The sequence below is a fragment of the Psittacula echo genome (assembly GCF_963264785.1).
Source record: "Psittacula echo genome assembly, chromosome: 4".
Classification (NCBI taxonomy): domain Eukaryota; kingdom Metazoa; phylum Chordata; class Aves; order Psittaciformes; family Psittacidae; genus Psittacula; species Psittacula echo.
In genome coordinates, this window is record NC_137738.1 from 29,180,412 (window position 1) to 29,199,929 (window position 19,518).

Sequence of the window (19,518 nt, forward strand, 5' to 3'; positions counted from 1 at the left end):
TGACTTTGTCCTAGAATCATAGAAGAGTTTGGGTTGGAAGGGACCTTCAAAGTCATCTGGTCCAACCCCCCTGCAACAAGCAGGAGCGTCTTCATCTAGATCAGGTTGCCCAGAACCACATCCAGTCTGGCCTTGAATGCCTCCATGGATATGGCACCCACCACCTCTGGGCAACCTGCTCCAGAATTTTTACCACCCTCATTGTAAACAATCTCTTCCTTATGTTCAGCCTGAATCTGCCCTCTTCTAGTTTAAAACCACCACCCCTCGTCCTATCACAACAGGTCCTGCTAAAAAGTCTCTCCCCATCTTTTTTATAGGCCTCTTAAGTACTGAAAGGCTCCAATAAGGTCTTCATGGAGTCTTCTCTTCTCCAGGCTGAACAACCCCAGCTATCTCAGCCTGTCTTCATAGGGGAGGTGCTCCAGCCCTCGGATCATTTTTGTGGCCCTCCCCTGTACCCTCTCCAACAGGTCCACATCTTTTCTTCTCAGAGAGTAGTTTGCCAGCATTTTTCATGTGCTGATCTCTAACTATTTTTCACGGGAACTGTAATCTTGTGTAGTGAATTTACATGTACTGAAAATCAGTTTGCTTTTCCTGGTTACGTTTTGGTTTGGGAGTTGTTCTCTGGCCCCAGCACCAGTGGCCTGGGCCCTCGTAATAAGCCAACAGCATCGAGCCAGCACCCAGGAAGACTTCTGGTGTGGTGTGATGACAGTGTTAGACGGGTTTCAATTTATATTGGCATAAACGGCCATAACAAGCAAAACTGATGGGAAAACAGAACATTTTGTATGTTACTGCTGCTTGATACTGTTATGACATGCACGAAGGATAGAGAGTGTCTAAGGCACACAATGAAGAACCTTCACTCCCTCAAACACGGTGCCAAAACCTGAGATGTCTCTGTTAAGCCTTCCCGTGCTCAGCTCATTAGAGCTCAAGGTGGGTCGGGCTCTGCTTAGCAGCCAAGACGACTGGACACATCCAGACAAAGACACTCAGCCGTGCACGGGTATCCCTGACAGGACACACAGCACCACACAACTCGGAACACAGACAATTCCAGGCGCTTCCTGCCCTGCGCTCGTGCAACAGCCACAAAGCTCACGCACCTTCTACAGCACGTGGCCACCCCGCACACCCGAGCGGGCGACGGAACCACGCGTGAGGTACCCGCCACACCTCCCACCGCCGCTCAGGGGCCAGGCCCCGCCCGCCGCGGCCTGCGCAGGCGCGGAGCGGCTCTCCCGCTCCCCCCGCAGGATGGAGGTGGTGCTGGCCGACGCGCTGCTAGCGCGCTGCGGGGACCCCTGCGCGCTGTTGCGGGCCGTCTGCGCGCCGCTATGCGCCGAGCGCGCGGAGGCGCTGCGCCTCCTGCTCCAGCGCCTGGCCGCGGTCGAGCCGCCGCCGGGGGAGGCCGAAGCGCTGCGGCGGGCAGCCTGGGAGGTGGCGCTGGAGCGGTGCCGGCCGCTGCTGTGCGGCGGGGAGGCGGCCGCAGGATGCGGGGAGCGGCTGCGGGTGGCGCGGGCGGCTCGGGGCGCGCTGCGGCACTGCGTGGAGCTGTGCGGAGCGCCGCTGGCGGCGCGGCTGGCCTGCGACGCCCTGTCCGAGCTGGCGGTGGGCGGCGGGGCGGGCGCGGAGTCGGCGGTGGAGGCGCTGGTGGCGGCTGCGCCGCGGCTGGAGGAGCCGGCGCTGGTGGCGCGGTGCGCGGCGGCGGCGCTGGCGCTGATGCGGGAGGAGGGTGAAGGAGAAGCGATCGCGGCGCTGGTGGCTGAGCGGCTGCTGCCGGCGCTTGGCGGCAACGGCGCGGCCCTGCGCTACGTTTGGGAGGGCCTGCTGGGCGCCGGCGGCACCCCGCGGGCCGGGCGGGCGCTGCTGGCCCTGAGCGCCCTGGCCGACGTGCTGCTGCCCCGGAGCGGGCTGGGGCCGGGGCTGGGGCTGGACGCTCGGCTGTGCCCGCAGTTCTGGCGGCTGGTGCAGGAGGGTCTCACCGAGCGGGACGGGCTGTGCCGGAAGCGAGCCCGGTACCTGCTGAAGCGGGCCCTAGACCTCAGCGGCGGGCAGCGCGCCGAGCTGCGCTGCCCCACGGACGGCGGAGACGGTACGGCCGGGTGGGGAGGGTGGAAAAGGAGTGCCGATGGACCCGGGCTGTGTGGAAGGGGTAACCTTGTTCGTTCTTTGTTTTCTTTTGTTAGACTCAAGTCTGTTTTGGTGGTCTGCTGAGGAGAATGAGAAACTCCTGCAGTTTTGGGAAACTTACATCTTGGTAATGGAAACTTTGGAGGGAAACCAGGTAGGAGCGCTGTAAAATCGAGGCTTATCCTGGTTACATGTGATGCCTTCTGCAACAGTGGCTGTAAATGTTTTATTGCTCAAAGCACTTCCACTTTAGGTAATTGAGGGTATCTAAATAAGCATTAACAGAAATATTCTTATTTCGAATTTTAAATATTTAAAACACAGCACTTGTAATTAATCTTATAAATTCAGAGCTCTCTTCTGTCTTTGAATTGAAGAAGGAAAAATCTGCATCATAGCTTATTGCAAGGCCACGAGTAACCTGTTCCTTAGTGAAATCAGGCTGTTGCACTTAATGACCTCTTTTCAGTAGAGGGGACTACATCTGTATGGTAAAGCACTTGTGGCCTTGGGTGAAAGTGATTCTGAGTTTGAGTGTCCAGGGTGCATGGCAGAAAGATTCCTGTTGACTTGAAGCTTCCGTAATTGTATCATGTTGTGGTGATAACTACTGGTTGTGTGGCTTTGTAGTTATTTTATTTGTACATAATTGTCCTGTAACTGAGGGAACTAGTATTTACTAAAACGTTTAGTTTTAGAGATTAATGCTGCTTTATTATAATTTTGATGAATAGAATGATTGGTTATTGGGAAGCATTCTTATGATAGAGTAGCATGGAAGTACCAGTTTTTCTTTGGTGCTAAACTATGATTGTTACATACCGAGTGCCAGGATCAGTTGCACAGGCGCTGTAGGTCTATTTAAATGCAGTTACATTGTCAATTACTATGTTAATACAGTTGATAGTAAATTCTAAACCATGAGTGCCAGTTACTAAGCTTGAGATATAAACTACTTATATTACATCTGATTTGCATTTCAGATTCATGTCATAAAGCCAGTATTACCAAAACTAAACAGTTTGTTTGAACATGCTGTATCAGGGGAAGGAGGTAAGGTGCAACATTTTCTGAGCCATCTCCTAAATATTAAGCAGTTAAGTCACACTTCTTTATTTTTTTTTAATTCTGCTGTTTTAAATAGCAATTTTTGTTATGTTTTGTTTCTCAAATTAGCTGGTGGCTATTCCAGTTTTTGTGGGCCTTCTACATGCATAGGTTGCTTGGCAAACATGCACGGGCAGTGCCACTGTGCCAGGCAGAAGTCCTAGCATGTGCTTATTGCTTACTATATTATCTTGAAATACTTTTTTCAATCAGTAATCCCAACTTAGTGATCCTTTTGGACTATGTTTTGCTTAGTGTGTTGATGTGTCAGTGTCATTTCTGTGTTGGTTTAGAAAAATTTGCTTTTGTAACAGGTTGTTGGTTGTTTCACCCATCATGGCACATGTGCATTTATAAACGAATGTTTGAGAGTGAGAATAAAACATTGACAAAGGAGGGCATTCTTCATTTTCTGGAGCTTTATGAAACAAAGCATCTTCCCAATTCATTTGGTTTTTCAGAGGTAAGGCAGTTACTGTTACTTGCCAGAACAAACGGATGTTCTAATCTATGATATATCTTAACACTAACTGCCTCAGTAGTGTTGGAGTTAGACCCTCTTATTTAGCTGTGCAAGTGATAGCAATATTTTGTAAGTGGTGTCAAATATGGCTAGGCTAGAGGGAGTGCGTTTTTGAGTGCAGTCTTTCATTCCCATATTTCAAACTAATGCTACTTAAAGTTGGCTCCCAATTGATCGTGATGTTTTTTTTGTTTGTTTGTTTTTACCAGAAGTGAAATTGAGGGGTGATGGGTGCTGCAAATTTTCAGAGCCCCTGAACCTCTCAAAAATTAACGTTATTTGATTGAACAAAGTCTTGGATAAACATGGTCAATAAACTTCAAGTCTGTATATATTGTCTCCTATTCAGCGATGGATTTTGAAAATCCATTGTTAGATAACCCAGTGAGGAGGCAAACATATAAGCAGTAATATACTGATGAATATCTTGCTGTATCCCATTAAAAATGGCACTTCAAAATATTCTAGATGTGGGAAGAAATACTCTAAATTTAAAGTTCTTTTTTTTTTTTTTTTTCTTTTATTAGTAAGCCTACACCTTTGTAAGGAATGATCTCTACTATATTGTTACTTCTTCCTTTCCTCCTTCATAGAAGGAATGTTGCCTTCAGAGGCTAACATTTCTAATTTATACAAATGAAATCAGCCTCTTCATGACTAACTTGAAATCCAGTCAACCGTAAATCACACCCTTAATCTTTCTGCTTGCGTTTGCCCTTGTCTTTTACTTATTTAATGTTTAAATATCTTTTCTGCATCTGTTTCCCAAAAGTTTTTCTTACTCATCTGTACCTTTCACAGTCCTCTGTGCAATGAACCTAGTGGAAAAATTACTTTGCTTGTTTATTCGCCACTAGACACCTGGTCTAGTGGAAAGTGACCCTGCCCATACCTGGGGATTGGATCTAAGCAATCTCTTAAGTCCTGTCCAACCCAAGCCATTCTGTGATTCTCCTGCTACCCATTCTCTTTAGTTTCCTCTTCTTTTTGCTCCTGATATTTACTACTAGCAAGACAATTCTCTATTTTCACTAAAAGGACTGTGTCCTTTTAAAATCTAGTGAAAAAAGTCTAATTATCCTCTGTGTAACAGTGCCTTGCAAGTGTGCATTTAGCCATTGTTCTCTTCCTGTTATCAGTTTGTTATTGGACCGTTAATGGATGCGCTGTCTGAAAGTTCCCTCTATAGCAGGTAAGACACTGATTTTCATTTAGTTGTTTGGTTTGGTTTTTTTTTTTTTTTTTTTTTTTTTTTAATGTATTAATTATTAGAAATGTATTTTAATGGCACATTTAAAAACATACTGTTTTAAGTATGTGGATCGAGTCTGGGTAAAGGAGCACATTAATGAACAAGTGGTGTTGCTGCACTTACTGACAGGTAAAGAGTTTTTCAGGAAGGGTGGGTGGCTGTAAGGTGAAGTAGGTTCAATTTAATCCTTGTAATAGCAACATGGGGATCCCTTAAGGACCTTTTTTACACCTTGTCGAGATACTAATTTGGAAGTGAAGTGAGATAGGATGAATGAATAACTTGGTAAAGTATTTTTTGATCTTCTAATTTTCTTGCCACACACTGAAAGAAGGGGCTGCTCTAATTGTTGCCAGTTCATAACTGATTGAAGTGGTTTCCTGTCAGGGCCTGATTATCTTTTGGGAAATTAATACTTTTTTACAGGAGACTATTTGCAGTTGACGGATGACAAGTGGCCTCCCTTGGTGTAAATACATAAAGAACAGATAATAGTTTGAGGATTTACAAGTTGTACATTCAGAGTACTGATGGCATTCAGTCATTTGTGCTAACTGCATGGAGAGTACTGTGAATGGGGGATTAAGTGCTGACTGCACTTCGTACTCAGCGTTATGCCAGATGCCATGGCTTGGGTGATTGAGCTAGCAGTCTGAAACTCAGTTGATGTTGAAGGGGCCTTAACTGGGTGACCTTGTTAGGCAGCTAGAAAAGTTGATGCTGTCTCTTTATGCACTGTTAGAGCTATGCTGGATCAATGCTTCATAATCTTCTCTCTTAGCTTATGCATTTCTGGTGACACAAGTTGGCATATGTAGAGAAGGGTGCGCGTTTGAGTATGCCAAGAATAGACAAAGTTATTATGGTTAATGTCAAACTGCATGAGAGAAAACTGTAAAATCTCATGACTTATGCTAATCCTTGATAGCCTGAGACTTCTCATGAGACACAGATTGCCTCTGTTGGTCTCATGGAGTGTTTTTTTGCACATTAAAACCTTCTGTGCTGGTTGGTAGTTTTCTATATACTGACTTTGTAATCTTATTTCCTAGCACACTTACGTAGGTAATTTATCTTAGCTGTTCTCCAGACCAGCCTGGTCACATTCTTGCTGTGTGCTGCTGATCTTGTCCTGTGGGCATTGGCAACCTGCTGCATGGAGGCTTGTGTCATTATGTGGGTGCAGGCACAGGGTTGAACTGACAATGACATCTCGTACTGTGGGCTAAATGCAAGGTACTCTCAGTCCTGAGTAACCTAACCTGACTTGAGCCTGCACTTGAATGCTGCAGTGTGCTACCACCATGTCCTTGTAGGTGGCCAGGGAGAGTTATGGTGTTGTGACCATCCCCATCCTCTTTGTGTTTGCTGGCTACTGTTGGAATACTGGGATAACTGGAGGATGCAAGCTAATGCACTTCCATCTATTTGGCCTGTTGGAGCAGTCTTCAGCCATGAACTGCACTTTGGCTTTGTGTAGGGACAATCCTATTTGTATCTGTTAACATGCAAATTATGTATTTGATGTTTCAAACCCAACAGGACACCAGGTCAGCTAATGGGAGCCTGTCCTCCTTTGGGAATGAGGCTACAGAAATTTTTGGCTACTTACATGATGCTTCTTCCAGAGGAAGAAAAAGGTATGTTTCAGTTTTACCCTAATTTTTCAATAAAGAAACCAAATAAAAACTATGGACCCATTTTCCATATCTCATGTAAACATTTACCACTGGTTTTCTACATTACTTAAGAGAAAAAAAGGAGTAGTTCTTGTGGCAGTGGATTTTCCAGAGAAGAGAGAAGTCTTCGGAGGCTTTGAGGGATGCTGCAGGGGCAAACTGAAGCAGGCTTGCTTTTCTTATTAAACTCCTAAGTTCTGAAGGTGAATAGTATTTGAAGACTTGGAGTATTGTATGCAGTTCTGGTGTCCTCAACATAAAAAGGACATGGAACTGTTGGAACAAGTCCAGAGGAGGGCCACGAGGATGATCAGGGGACTGGAGCACCTCCTGTATGAAGACAGGCTGAGAAAGTTGGGGCTGTTCAGCCTGGAGAAGAGAAGGCTGCGTGGAGACCTCATAGCAGCCTTCCAGTATCTGAAGGGGGCCTGTAAGGATGCTGGGGATGGACTCTTCATCAGGGACTGTAGTGACAGGACAAGGGGTAATGGGTTAAAACTTAAACAGGGGAAATTTAGATTGGATATAAGGAAGAAGTTCTTTATTGTTAGGGTGGTGAGGCACTGGAATGGGTGGCCCAGGGAGGTTGTGAATGCTCCATCCTTGGCGGTGTTCAAGGCCAGGTTGGATGAGGCCTTGAATGGCATGGTTTAGTGTGGGGTGTCCCTGCCCATGGCATGGGGGTTGGAACTTGATGATCTTAAGGTCCTTTCCAACCCTAACGATTCTATGATTCTTTTTTCTTTATTTGTCGGTGAAGGTAATACTGTGTTGAGCAAGATCTTTAGAGCTATTCTTTTTTTAGGTTTGTTTTTTATTTTAAGGTCTTGGTGTGTTGGGTTGTTTTTTTTGCTTGAGCTTGTTGTGGAGGCTTAAATTGGTCATACTGGTTGAATCGTGTACTTTAATATGCCATCGCTACTCAGTCTACTAGGCATTGTCTAGTACTCAAAATTCTGTTACTGAATATAGTGATCAGTGCAGATCACCAAAGCCAAAATTAGGGTTAAGGTTATCTCCTTATCACACTGCTGTATTGACAGACATCTTTGGAATATACTTTTTTTAATTGAAATAATTAGGATATTATTCTATTAGTTTGCATTTAATTTTCAGTAATGATTATAACACTCTGCTGCTGGGGTGTTACTTAAATGTGTTGGAGAGCGCAGAACAAGAAATCACTCCGAATTGTTTGTTTTGTATTCTTTTAAGGTAGCTTCCTGTTAAAATTTATTCAGAAGATGACAAGTAGGCATTGGTGTGCTGTTCCCATTTTGTTTCTTTCTATGGCTCTGGCGTATATCCCTGAGTGTAAAATACTGGGCACTGAAGGACTTCATGCTTTGAGGTAAAAATGTACACATGGAAATGCAAATATTAAATTCAGTTTGAAGTGATCATGTGGATTGTTCCTTTAGTTTTGGCCTTAGTCCTGTCTATCCCCCTCCTACTTCGTTTTAGATTTGTCAGGTATATGTTTATCCGAGTTTTAATATCAGTTTTTTAAAGTACATATGGCAGTAGCCGATAGAATCTTGGTTCTGGATTGTATTCTGTTTGATCAGGCAATGTTTGTGCCATGCTTTGTAGAATTTGTTAAATGCAATCTAATATATTGAAAATATTTAAACATCCCAAGTGTGTGTTTTCTACAGTGCATTTTTCCTCTTTCCAGAGATGTCCTCCAGTGCACTATGATTACACATCAGATTTTGTTGCGTGGAGCTGCACAGTGCTATCTTCTTCAAACAGCAATGCATTTGACAGATGTGGTGAGTTTTGGTTTGATTTTGTTTGGTTGGTTTTTTTCTTCCTGGTGTAATAGAAATACACAGACACTTTTACAGGGTAAATAGTATTCAAAAAATGGCTAAATACCACATTTGTTTTAGTGACTATTTAAAAATTGTGCTGTGTGAGTTAAGTTGATTTTTTTTTTTTTTTCCCATTACCTTTTATTAGTTGATATATTCTTGTAGGTTTTTCATGCATTAGTTATGGAATAGCATTCTGTTATGATATGCACTCTATAAATTCAGGTTCTAACAGGTAGAAACTAAACTGACTTTCCTGAAATACCTAAGAGAATAGAAGTATTCATAATACCAGAACTGGTATTATACCATTTATGTTGAAATAGCAAGACCTTAGGTGTGCAGTAGTCGAAGTATTCATGTTTTGGTTGGGTTAGAACATGCTTGTTTTTTAGATGAGTAGACAGTCTTCCATGTAATGTGTTATGGTTATAAACTTGTCTGAACTGAGAATTTCCTTTTGGAAATACATAAAAGTACTTATCAGTGTCTCTTACTCATTTTATGTACATTCATTTGAAAGGTTTCTTCAGTGAATAGCACCATTCTTCTAGTCATTCATTAACTTTCAGATAGATATATTAATACTTGGGCATATTAAATGGTGTTTCTTCATAAAGATAAGTTGGTCCCAAAGAGAAAAAAACAAGTTCGTGTCATGGAAAGGAAAAAATAAGTTTTTCTCAAACTGTTGCCAGATGACAGTAAGCTGCTTGAGTTGTTACATGATTGTTACCTGTTGTATATTATGTTGGCAACTGTTATCTTCAGGAGAAAGTGTCCCTCCCAGAAGTTTCAAGCTTTCTTCTGTCGCTTAGACCCGAGGAGTCCCTAAGGAGAGATACTATGTTATGGATGGAGGTGAGAACTGAAGCTGGGTTTATGTTCATCAGCTGGTTTTTAATACCTATACAAATGCATGTTTTATTATTGCTAATTTCATATTTAAATGCTGTTTTTTGCATTCTGGAATTTCTGGATGTGGAATTCTGATGGATTTATGTTTTACTTGAAAGTTGTAATTTTTTAAAAAAATTTATATATATGTGTATATATATATATATTTTTTTTTTTTTTTAAATGCTAGAGGTGTTAATGTTAACTCCAAACAAATTATTAAGCAGATTCAAAGTGGAAGAATTCTAAGGCATTGAAGGTAAGGTTAGGTGAGGTTAGGGTGAGGAGAAAAACATGAATTTTTCTTTTTTCATGCAGAAGTTCTCAATTCTGCAAAAGGAAAAGTTCTTTCTTGAGGCAGAGTTGGGGTTTTTTTTGGGTTTTTTTTTGTTTTGTTTTGTTTTTTTGTTTTTTAACTCTTTCAGAGTATATATGCTCCAATTCATTGTGTTTCCTAGAGTTAATCTCAGTATTGCAGCTGTTGGGTGCAGTGTTTCTCTGATTATTTCACAGCATTAGCCATGATTTCAGTCGGCATGCTTAACTGACTTGCTTAAGTTTTGCCACAGTTAGTAGCAAGGAGGTTAAGCTTTAGCATATTGAAGTGCAAAACAGAATCGGATTTTACTCAGCTGAGTTTTGTCTTATAATGGTATCGATGATCGCTTTTGGGGCATTCCAAATTACTCTCTGGAAGAACCTTTTTCCATGTTAGTTAGAAGGGAATCGTCTGCTAAGCTCCAAGGTAGCTCCATTAAACGCCTCTCACAGTGTGGATTTGTTGTTATAACAACTCATGTTTTGATAGTGCTTTTGTGTGCTGCTGGATGTTGGTAATTTCAGTATACAGCTGTCAGACATGGTTAAGTAGTAATGTACTGGTTTTAATTTAGCTTTGCAGTTGGTTGCAAGTGAATGAAAGATGCTTCAGAAAGTCTGTAACCTCTGATTTTGAACATCAAGAGACACCGTCATTGTGCCAATATGTGTGCAGTCTTGTGAGAGAGTACCTTAAGACTCCAGTGTATGAAAGTAAGTTAAATGTTTATTAATATTAAACAAAAAATTACTACAGTCCTTTGAATTTTAGATAGTTGCTTGTTTGTTTACACTGTACCTTTGGTATTATTATATTATATTATATTGTACCCATTGGGTAATGGTTTAAACCAAAGGAGGGGAGATTCAGGCTGGATGTGAAGAAAAAAACATTCACAATGAGGGTGGAACAGGTTGCCCTTAGGTGGTAGATGCTCCATCTGTGGAGACATTCAAGGCCAGGCTGGATATGGTTGTGGGCAACCTACAACCTGCTTATTGAAGGGGGGTTGGACTAGATGACCTCTGAAGGTCCCTTCCAACACGAATTATTCTATGATTCTGTATCTATTCAAATTCTACCTTATTTGCGGTATTCATGATACTTAAGTTTGAAATTAATTTTCTAATTCCAGTTTCCCGTTGTAAAAAATACAGTCCTGCAGCAATTAATTGGAAGTTAAGCCTTAATATTCAATTCTAATGCCGCTCTGATTGCCTATTAAACGTCTTACTTTTTTTGGAGGTGTCTGAAAATGCCACAGTGTTTTAATTTTGTTTTTTAATTTCTTTTTGGCAGAATAATTCTAGTTCTTCATATGCCTTTTAGCTGGTCAAAATCACAGCTGATGTTTCCGATGAAACGTAGTGGAATTATGTTGTTGGTTAACGTCATTCGAATATGCTAATGTATTTTTAAAAGCAATAGAAAAGTCTTTTAGGAGCCACTACGCAAGGTCTACCTTGACTTCAGCAAAGCATTTGACACAGTCTCCCACAGCATCCTCATAGCTAAACTGAGGAAGTGTGGCCTGGATGATCAGGTAGTGAGGTGGACTGCAAACTGGCTGAAGGACAGAAGCCAGAGAGTTGTAGTCTATGGGGTGGAGTCCAGTTGGAGGCCTGTATCTAGTGGAGTGCCTCAAGGGTCAGTATTGGGACCAGTATTATTTAATATATTCATCAACGATTTAGATGAAGGAATTGAGTGTACTGTCAGCAAGTTTGCTGATGACACTAAGCTGGGAGGAGTGGCTGACACGCCAGAAGGCTGTGCTGCCATCCAGCGAGACCTGGACAGGCTGCAGAGTTGGGCAGGGAGTAACTTGATGAAATATAACAAGGGAAAGTGTAGAGTTCTGCATCTGGGCAGGAACAACCCCAGGTTCCAGTATAGGTTGGGGAACGACCTGTTAGAGAGCAGTGTAGGGGAGAGGGACCTGGGGGTCCTAGTGGACGGCAGGATGACCATGAGCCAACACTGTGCCTTTGTGGCCAAGAAGGCCAATGGCATCCTGGGGTGTGTTAGAAGGGGGGTGGTCAGTAGGTCGAGAGAGGTCCTCCTTCCCCTCTACTCTGCCCTGGTGAGACCGCATCTGGAATATTGTGTCCAGTTCTGGGCCCCTCAGTTCAAGAAGGACAGGGACCTGCTGGAGAGAGTCCAGCGCAGGGCAACTAAGATGATTAAGGGAGTGGAGCATCTCCCTTATGAGGAAAGGCTGAGGGAGCTGGGTCTCTATAGTTTGGAGGAGACTGCGGGGTGACCTTATTAGTGTATATAAATATATAAAGGGGGAGTGTCACGAGGATGGAGCCAGGCTCTTCTCAGTGGCAAACAATGATAGGACAAGGGGTAATGGGTACAAACTGGAACACAAGAGGTTCCACTTAAACTTGAGAAGAAGCTTCTTCTCAGTGAGGGTGACGGAACACTGGAACAGGCTGCCCAGGGAGGTTGTGGAGTCTCCTTCTCTGGAGACATTCAAAACCCGCCTGGACACATTCCTGTGTAACCTTATCTAGGTATTCCTGCTCCGGCAGGGGGATTGGACTAGATGATCTTTTGAGGTCCCTTCCAATCTCTAACATACTGTGATACTGTGATACTTAGCCTGAAATTGATTTCAGCATAGAGACCAATGATATTAGCCTCCTTAAGGTGTCTTCTTTAGAAGCTTCTTAAGAAGAAAAGCAATTATGTTTGTGTTTAGTTTATATCTAGATAAAAGATTGCAAAATATTACTAATTCTCTTGCTAGAATTAATTGTTTTGCTACTAATTTATTAAGCTATAAAAACAAAAGTTTTAGAAATCTATATGAAGATATTTTTTAAATACTGTGGAAACCTTAAAATATCTTTAATCAGGAGAAAATTGCTTTATGCCTGACTGGTTTGAAGCTAAGCTTGTCGCAACAATGATTCTGTTGGCTGCGGACGTGGAGCAGATGAGGAATAAGCACAGGTAAGTATGAAATATCTTGTTTTACATTTCTCTCTTTTGGAACCCCTTCAGTGCTGAAGGATCTCATAGAAGCCTGATTGAATCAGGAAGCTGTCCATTTTTCTCTGTAGACTTTCAGTCAGCCTGGTTATTTTTTAGTCTTGTCCAACTGTTGCTGTAAACATACTGGGTAACATTTCTAAAGATACTTAAGTGATTTGGGGACGTGTGTCCTATTTATTTCCGTAAGGGACTTCAGCACTTAAGGCAGATACTCAGAAGAAGACTTTCTTTTTAATTTTTGTTTTTGTGTAGTGGAAAAAGCAACATAGAATGGATTGAACTAGAGGCTTTCTTGAACCCTCTTCTGGATGTCTTGATGAAACTTGGCAGTAATGCTTACATACCAACACTGAAAACAGATAAAAGCCTACAGCTTCTCTTGAAGTTATTGCAGACCCGTTCGTTAAAATGTTCCAATACGCAAGATGGTTAGTGATATCTTCAGTATACTGTGTCTTTTGTTAATTATAGTCTAACTAAAACTGAGGTACTTACTGTTTTAAGGCTATATTGTCAAATTAATACTAGCCTAGAAGTGTTAAATGTAAAAGTTGACCATATGGCATATCTGTTATGAAGTAGAGCTGCGGGTCCAATCCTACAGGAGCTTTTCTGATGGTGTTCCAAGGACTGGGAATTGAGAATGTGGAAGCCTTCCAAAAAAGCAGTTGTTATCCCTCAGAATTAGATTTACAGTGCTTAACCAACTTGCTTTAGTTTGACTGCGGTTAGAAGCAAGGAGGTAAAGCTTGAGGACAAGGCTGCTGATCTGAATGTCTGGGAGTTTTGTGTTACCCTCCCCACCTCAATGGTGCACTTTAGCTTATAGACCTTTCAGGAGAGTCTGAACAAAAACCATGGAGCCATGGAGTCCTTTAGCATTCTTTTTGTGAGAACTTGCTCAGTTTGTAACCAGGATAGACCTTTTTTTTTTTTTTCTCCTGAGAGTAAATGAGGATTTGCGTTATTATTTTCATGAATTAGGATGCTGAACTGGAACAAGAGAGACCTTAGTGTTTGGTTTCTGCTTTCCCAGACTATTTGGGGATTTTATTTTTTTTTTTAGTGTTTTTATAACATGGAGTATTAAAGTAGTTTTGGAGTGGGGACCACAGATCTGAGTTCTTACGTGGGGAAAAAGTATTTCAGGTTCTGCATCTAGGTTTCATAAAGATGTCTAAATGCAGCCCCTAAGTAAATCCTTACCCTCATTTTAAAAAGTGCTTTATATATTCACTCACCTCTTGAATTTTAGCTGTTTGACTGAAGTATTGAGCATTATGCAGGCTGCTAGTTTATAATGTGGGATGGCTTCTGCTGAAGTGGATTCCTTCAAATGAAACTAAACTGGAAGATGAGCCCCAGCCACCTGTGTGCATTCAGTCTACAACACAAGGCTAGAATAAGCTAAGGCAGAACTCTATAAGACACATGCAAGTGCGTGTTAAGTTATTAGTATAAAGAATTGAACCCTGTAACTTATTTCCTTGTGTGCTTTGCTTCCTTCTGTGTTTGCTAAGGTAGATGTAATAGATGGCTCCTGCTTTGGGAATTTTGACACCTGATTTAATGTTAAATTCCGCTAACAGAGTTCTTAAGATCTGGAAGGATGAGCCTTGCAGTATCTCCATCTCTTTGAATGCCCCTAGGTACTTTAGTACGGCTTGTTGTCAGTAGTCTTTCAAGAGGTTTTCAGAATTGCACTTGTAATATTATGTCTCTTTCTGTTAAGTTAAACAAGGGTTGCTTTTCTTTTTTTTTTTTATAGTACTTCCTACAGTGTTTTTGTGCTTCTTCCTCCTGTACAGGAGAGACAATTAATAAATCTTGTTTCCACAGCTGGGAATTGACTATAGTGAGGGGTGGGAAGAGTAATACTGTAACTCACAGAAGTTTTGTTTCTGTGTTGATTAAACAGGAGGTCAAAAGTCCTGTCTGTCAAATGGCAAATGGTATGGGAGGGAAGAAGAAAGGAACTTAAGCTTGTAAAATAAAAATAACAATTGGGAAGTATTTTATTTAAGAATACTTTTAATGGGGATAGATGTATGTCTGAAATGCATGCTGAGCCAGCAGCATTTTTCTACAGGTCTTGCTGGTTTTATGCATCTCTGTTTTAAACAAGTAAGGTTCTGCTAATTTTTATTCATAGTGTTACAGAGCCGCTGGTAGTGAAATTGATTTTATGCCAACATGTTTATCTGAAGAATTTCTGAATTTTAATTGCAGAAGATGTTTTAGCTATTTGAGACTTAGGATGAAATGGGATAATAATCTGACATGGTTAAAACTGTTCTAAACTAATTAAGCATTAGAAAGGCAGTCCAATGATCCGTTTTAATAGAGAACATTGCCAGTAAGTACAGTACAGATTTGGAACTTATGGAAATAATGTCCCTTTATATTTCAGCCTTCTGAAGGTCTTCCATTTTGTAATAACTTTGCTATATCAAGTGTAACTCATGGTCAGCTCCAGAAAACAACAGCAGATATAACCCCTGGGTAAATGTCCTAAATACCAAAACTAATGATTGATATTTTTAGAATGACATGGTCATGCAGAGTATTTTAACTCCATTTTCATATTGATACATTATTTCTTTGGCTTTCAGCTAGCCCTTACCGTAGAGGCACAGACTGAAGGGTGTTCGTGGCTAAATGCATTTTACCAGAGTGACCTACCTCCCTTGTATAATAAACTTGTGTCTTTCAGTTTGTGAAATAAATATGCACATGCGGTATACTTTGTAGTCTAGCTTTTTCTTAGAGAAAGTATCACATTTTATGTTAGAACCGTATGGTTTTGTTTACAGTATTTAGCAAGGAAACTACTTGACTGAAATATTTTAAGATTACTCTATATCCAAAGCCAAATTATTGCTAAATGGCAAAAAAAAAAAAACAACTCCAACCAACAACCAAAGCCCAGTTTTCACATCTGTACATATTGGAAATGCATAACTCTGTTTTTCTTACATAGAATCAATTGCTGAATATGGAAACTTCTGTTCTTTATTAAAGAGTTTGTTCATGAGTAAGCTGTGCGTAGGATGAATGTGCATCAGAAGCTGGAAAATTATGCTTCGGTCTTCTGCTTTTTTGTGGTTTCTGGCTCACTAATACATGATAAATCTCAGGAAAGACTACAGTCTGGTTTGATTCTTTCAGCCCTGTGTCTTTAATTGCTAAAGAGTACAGAGCTGTTTTAAGATATTCTGAGATATTTGAGTATGTATTACTGTGTAACTTTAACTCAACTGAATCTGCATGATACAATAAATTTCTTAAGGAAATTGTATCTCTGTATGTTAATGCATTATTGGCTTTTTTCTCTCTTCACACAGATGGTGTATTGCATTTTATCTGGAAATCTCTCGTGACACCTGTGGAGAGTATTCTTGAATTTGTTCTCCGACGGCTTACTACAAATGAGTTACGCACTGTAAGTAATTATTGTGAGACATACTTTAGTGTGGTTTTTGCTTGTTAATTTGATTTACCAGTGTTCCTGATTTTCATATAAAACAAATCTGATAGTGGAGAGTCCCCAGAATGTGAATGCCATGGAAGATTGGTGAGAAAAGTGGTTCTGTGTCAAAGCAAAAGTTAGAGTTGAAGCAGGAAAATGGCGTCTGAAAGCCAGTGGCAATTCAAAGGTGTAATCTTTCTCAAAACTACAAAAGGAATAGTTCTTTCTTCACACGTTTCTCGAGTGCATGGCTTTATGTATGTTTTTTTATATGTGAAGAAGAGTTGCAAATAACTCAAGAATAAAAAGCCATAAAAACAAGCAAGATACAGCCAAGAAAGAAAATATAGTGGGCAAGAAGTGCAAGGCACAGTGTGTATGTACAGGGTGCAGTGCTGTGCTGTGATCTGAGAACTGAGTTGCCTTTGAGTACCACGATATTCAGGGCCAGCTCTAATGTTTTTACATGGCATTACTTCGGGCCCAGGAAGTTAAGTGAACTTGCCAATTAAAAGAAGTGGAGATTTCTTTCAGAATTTCACACTATCTCTTGTAAGACGTGCTCCAGAGCCCTAAAACTGAAAAAACCTGTCAGTTGAAAAGGTTTAAAAATAATAATAAAACCCAAACAAAACCCAAACCAACAAAAAACCCCTAACAATGACAAAATCCCCCTGAAATTAGGGAAAGGCGCCATGACCTGTTGTTTTCTTTCTGCTGTCATTGTTACTATTGGTTTTCTTTCTTTTCAGCTTAAGTTTCCTCCTTTTAATGCTTTAGTTTACCTTTGTTTCCTCTTTTAGGTTGGTGATTTGGATCGTTGTGATCTGTACTTAGCTTTAATTCCAGAGATAGTGAATCTGTGCTTGCAAGTCAGCTGGAAGAAAGTACCATATATCAAGAATTTCATTTTGTCCCTGACAAATGCATCTATTCAAAATCTTCAGGCGAGAAATTGTAAAGAGGTAACTTAGCATTATTTACAACAGTAAATATTAATATAAAATAAACTAGTAAATATTAGTTAAATATTTTTGTAATCGTTATGGGATATTTCTGTTATATGAGCTAATTGCATAACCCTATGATAAACATAACAATCTACAAATATTAACATTTATTATAAATATATATGATATGAAATAATAAAAAAAATGTGTGAGTATGTATGTGTGTATGTACATGCACTAACACATTTGTATATGTCTTCAGTTGGCTTTGTACTGTTAATGTAAAATATTTGTAGCTAAGATTTGTAGCACTCTTTTTTCCTTACCTTTTTAGAAGTCTGTATAGCTAGAGTAAAACTTTACTCATAATAATGGACTTTTTAACTTTTATAAAAGGAGGAGATTTAAATTAAGATTTGTTGGGTATAATCTTTGGTATTTTCTGCATTGAATTGATCAAGAACAGTTAATAACACAGTAAGACTGGTAGTATTTGATTTGCTAAGTTTACTTTTCTAAGGAAACAAAGAATAAGACCCAATTTCAATTTTTTTTCTCTTTATATGAGTTACATTCTCATTCTAGAAGTTTCAAATAACATTGAGCTTTTAATACCATTAGGTTACTATATGCTTATTGGCTTTTTTATTGAGACTTTCTATTTCATGCTTGAATATATGTATCACACAAAATAACTATAGTAAATGTTGTGACCTCGTAGCTTCTTGGAGCACTTAGCATGTGGTAATCTGAATTTCAGCTGTGTTACTGCATCGTGTTTCTGACTACATGGACCTGCATTTTTTTCTAGTTGATATTCAGCAATATACATAAACTGCTACCTGGCAAGATAAAAGTGTTCCATCATAGTCAAGCTACACACCTGCACTTAATGAATAATTTACTGTAATTTGCAAGATTTACACTTTTTTCAATGCTTGCAACTTGTGATTATTGAGTGCACTGACCCAGACAAGCAAAGCTGTGTTATGCATAGGGTAAGAAAATAAGGAAGTAGGATGCAGAATTGCTACCTTATGATGTCTGCAGTGATACAAGTAGGAGGATTATCAAATGTATTAGTAAGCTATTTGTATCATTAGAAGAAATTGGTGCATGTTTGTTCATGTATGATTTGGTTTTACTTAGGAGCCAAAGCTTCAAGAACAAATTAAAAAAGTAGCTAGCATGGCTTCACTTACAGCAGTTTGTGAGTTAATGGATCGGAAACCTGAAGCACACCTTGAGTCTCTGCCTTCTGTGGATGCTCTGAAGAGATTTATTTCCTTTTCTCGATTCAATGATGTGTTAAAGAAGCCATCTTATATTGAAGAAGAAAGTAGGTATGTCTGTGCTATAGCTTCAGTAATTCTCCAGAACAAATTTGATTAATGTGGAGCAGTGATTAAGATGATGGTTTTTCTTGTTGTTTTCTTTGATAACTTTTTGCCAAGATAAAAATGAAGAATTCTGAACACAAACCATTCATTCAGTTGCCCTTTTGTTTTAACATTCAGGTGTTAGAACATTAAAGCACCCATAATTAATCAGACCAAACGTTCTTTTGCTTAGTCCTTTAGAGATATGAAGCCAGAGCTAGCTTTGAACATTGCTTATCCTTATGTTAAATTAAATATATATACAGTGCACAAAGCTATAACACATATACAGGCAAGTTGAAATGGAAATTACTGTTCAGCAAGGGAAGCCCAGAGCAAGCCTGAGGGCCAAACCCCAAATACTTGAGTAAGAGAGATGGCCAGCACATAGTGATGCTTCCATTGAATACTCTCCCAGATGTTTATGACTGATGAGACTGTCTGAGCCTGAACTGCTTTTTCTCTGTTTAAAAGAACTTTGTTGATTTCTCTTCCATGAACTCGTCCAGTCTCTCCTTGAACCTGTGTAAATTTTAGTGTCTTGAAGTATAATGAGTTTGTACAGTTAAGCTGTTCCTGGTGATTAGGAATGTGCAGGATAAATTAATACAATATGTATTTAAGAATAATATTCTTCTTACAGCTTTCGTGAAGAAACAGCATCTCAAGGATGGGGGAAGATAGTTGCACGCTATGTTCGTGACCAGTGGATTTGCCTTCGTTTTGTTTTAAGTTCATTTCCTACACTGGCTCAGGAACATGAAGAAACTTCTGAAATGTCGTTATATACAGTTGAAAGGTCAAGAAAAATTCTACAGTCTGCATTGGAAGCCCTAACTATACTTCCTTCAGACCAAGTTTTACCTGTGTTTGACTGCATGAAAGTCCTTGTCCCCAAGGTAAAAGATAAAAACTACTACACACTATTAATAGTTTTGGGGGTGTTTTTTGTCTGACACTTTGTTCTTCTCTTTA

The 19,518-nt window shown here is 40.3% G+C and overlaps 1 protein-coding gene across 1 annotated transcript in view; it reads left to right on the forward strand.

Annotated features, from left to right (window-relative positions):
- Positions 1-1,269: 1,269 nt before the first annotated feature.
- The window catches only part of TARBP1 (tRNA guanosine 2 -O-methyltransferase TARBP1), a gene marked incomplete at its 5' end in the record, with an annotated part of 34,785 nt that continues 16,536 nt past the window's right edge, over positions 1,270-19,518 (forward strand). Inside the window, 16 exons of the mRNA XM_080616985.1 lie at positions 1,270-2,107; positions 2,202-2,299; positions 3,129-3,198; positions 3,567-3,715; positions 4,915-4,967; positions 6,570-6,667; positions 7,922-8,057; positions 8,385-8,481; positions 9,295-9,384; positions 10,314-10,452; positions 12,607-12,703; positions 12,998-13,173; positions 16,090-16,187; positions 17,018-17,179; positions 18,314-18,507; positions 19,187-19,442. Of these exons, the coding sequence (XP_080473111.1) occupies positions 1,270-2,107; positions 2,202-2,299; positions 3,129-3,198; positions 3,567-3,715; positions 4,915-4,967; positions 6,570-6,667; positions 7,922-8,057; positions 8,385-8,481; positions 9,295-9,384; positions 10,314-10,452; positions 12,607-12,703; positions 12,998-13,173; positions 16,090-16,187; positions 17,018-17,179; positions 18,314-18,507; positions 19,187-19,442 (2,751 nt within the window). The remainder of the gene's footprint in view (positions 2,108-2,201; positions 2,300-3,128; positions 3,199-3,566; positions 3,716-4,914; positions 4,968-6,569; positions 6,668-7,921; positions 8,058-8,384; positions 8,482-9,294; positions 9,385-10,313; positions 10,453-12,606; positions 12,704-12,997; positions 13,174-16,089; positions 16,188-17,017; positions 17,180-18,313; positions 18,508-19,186; positions 19,443-19,518) is intronic.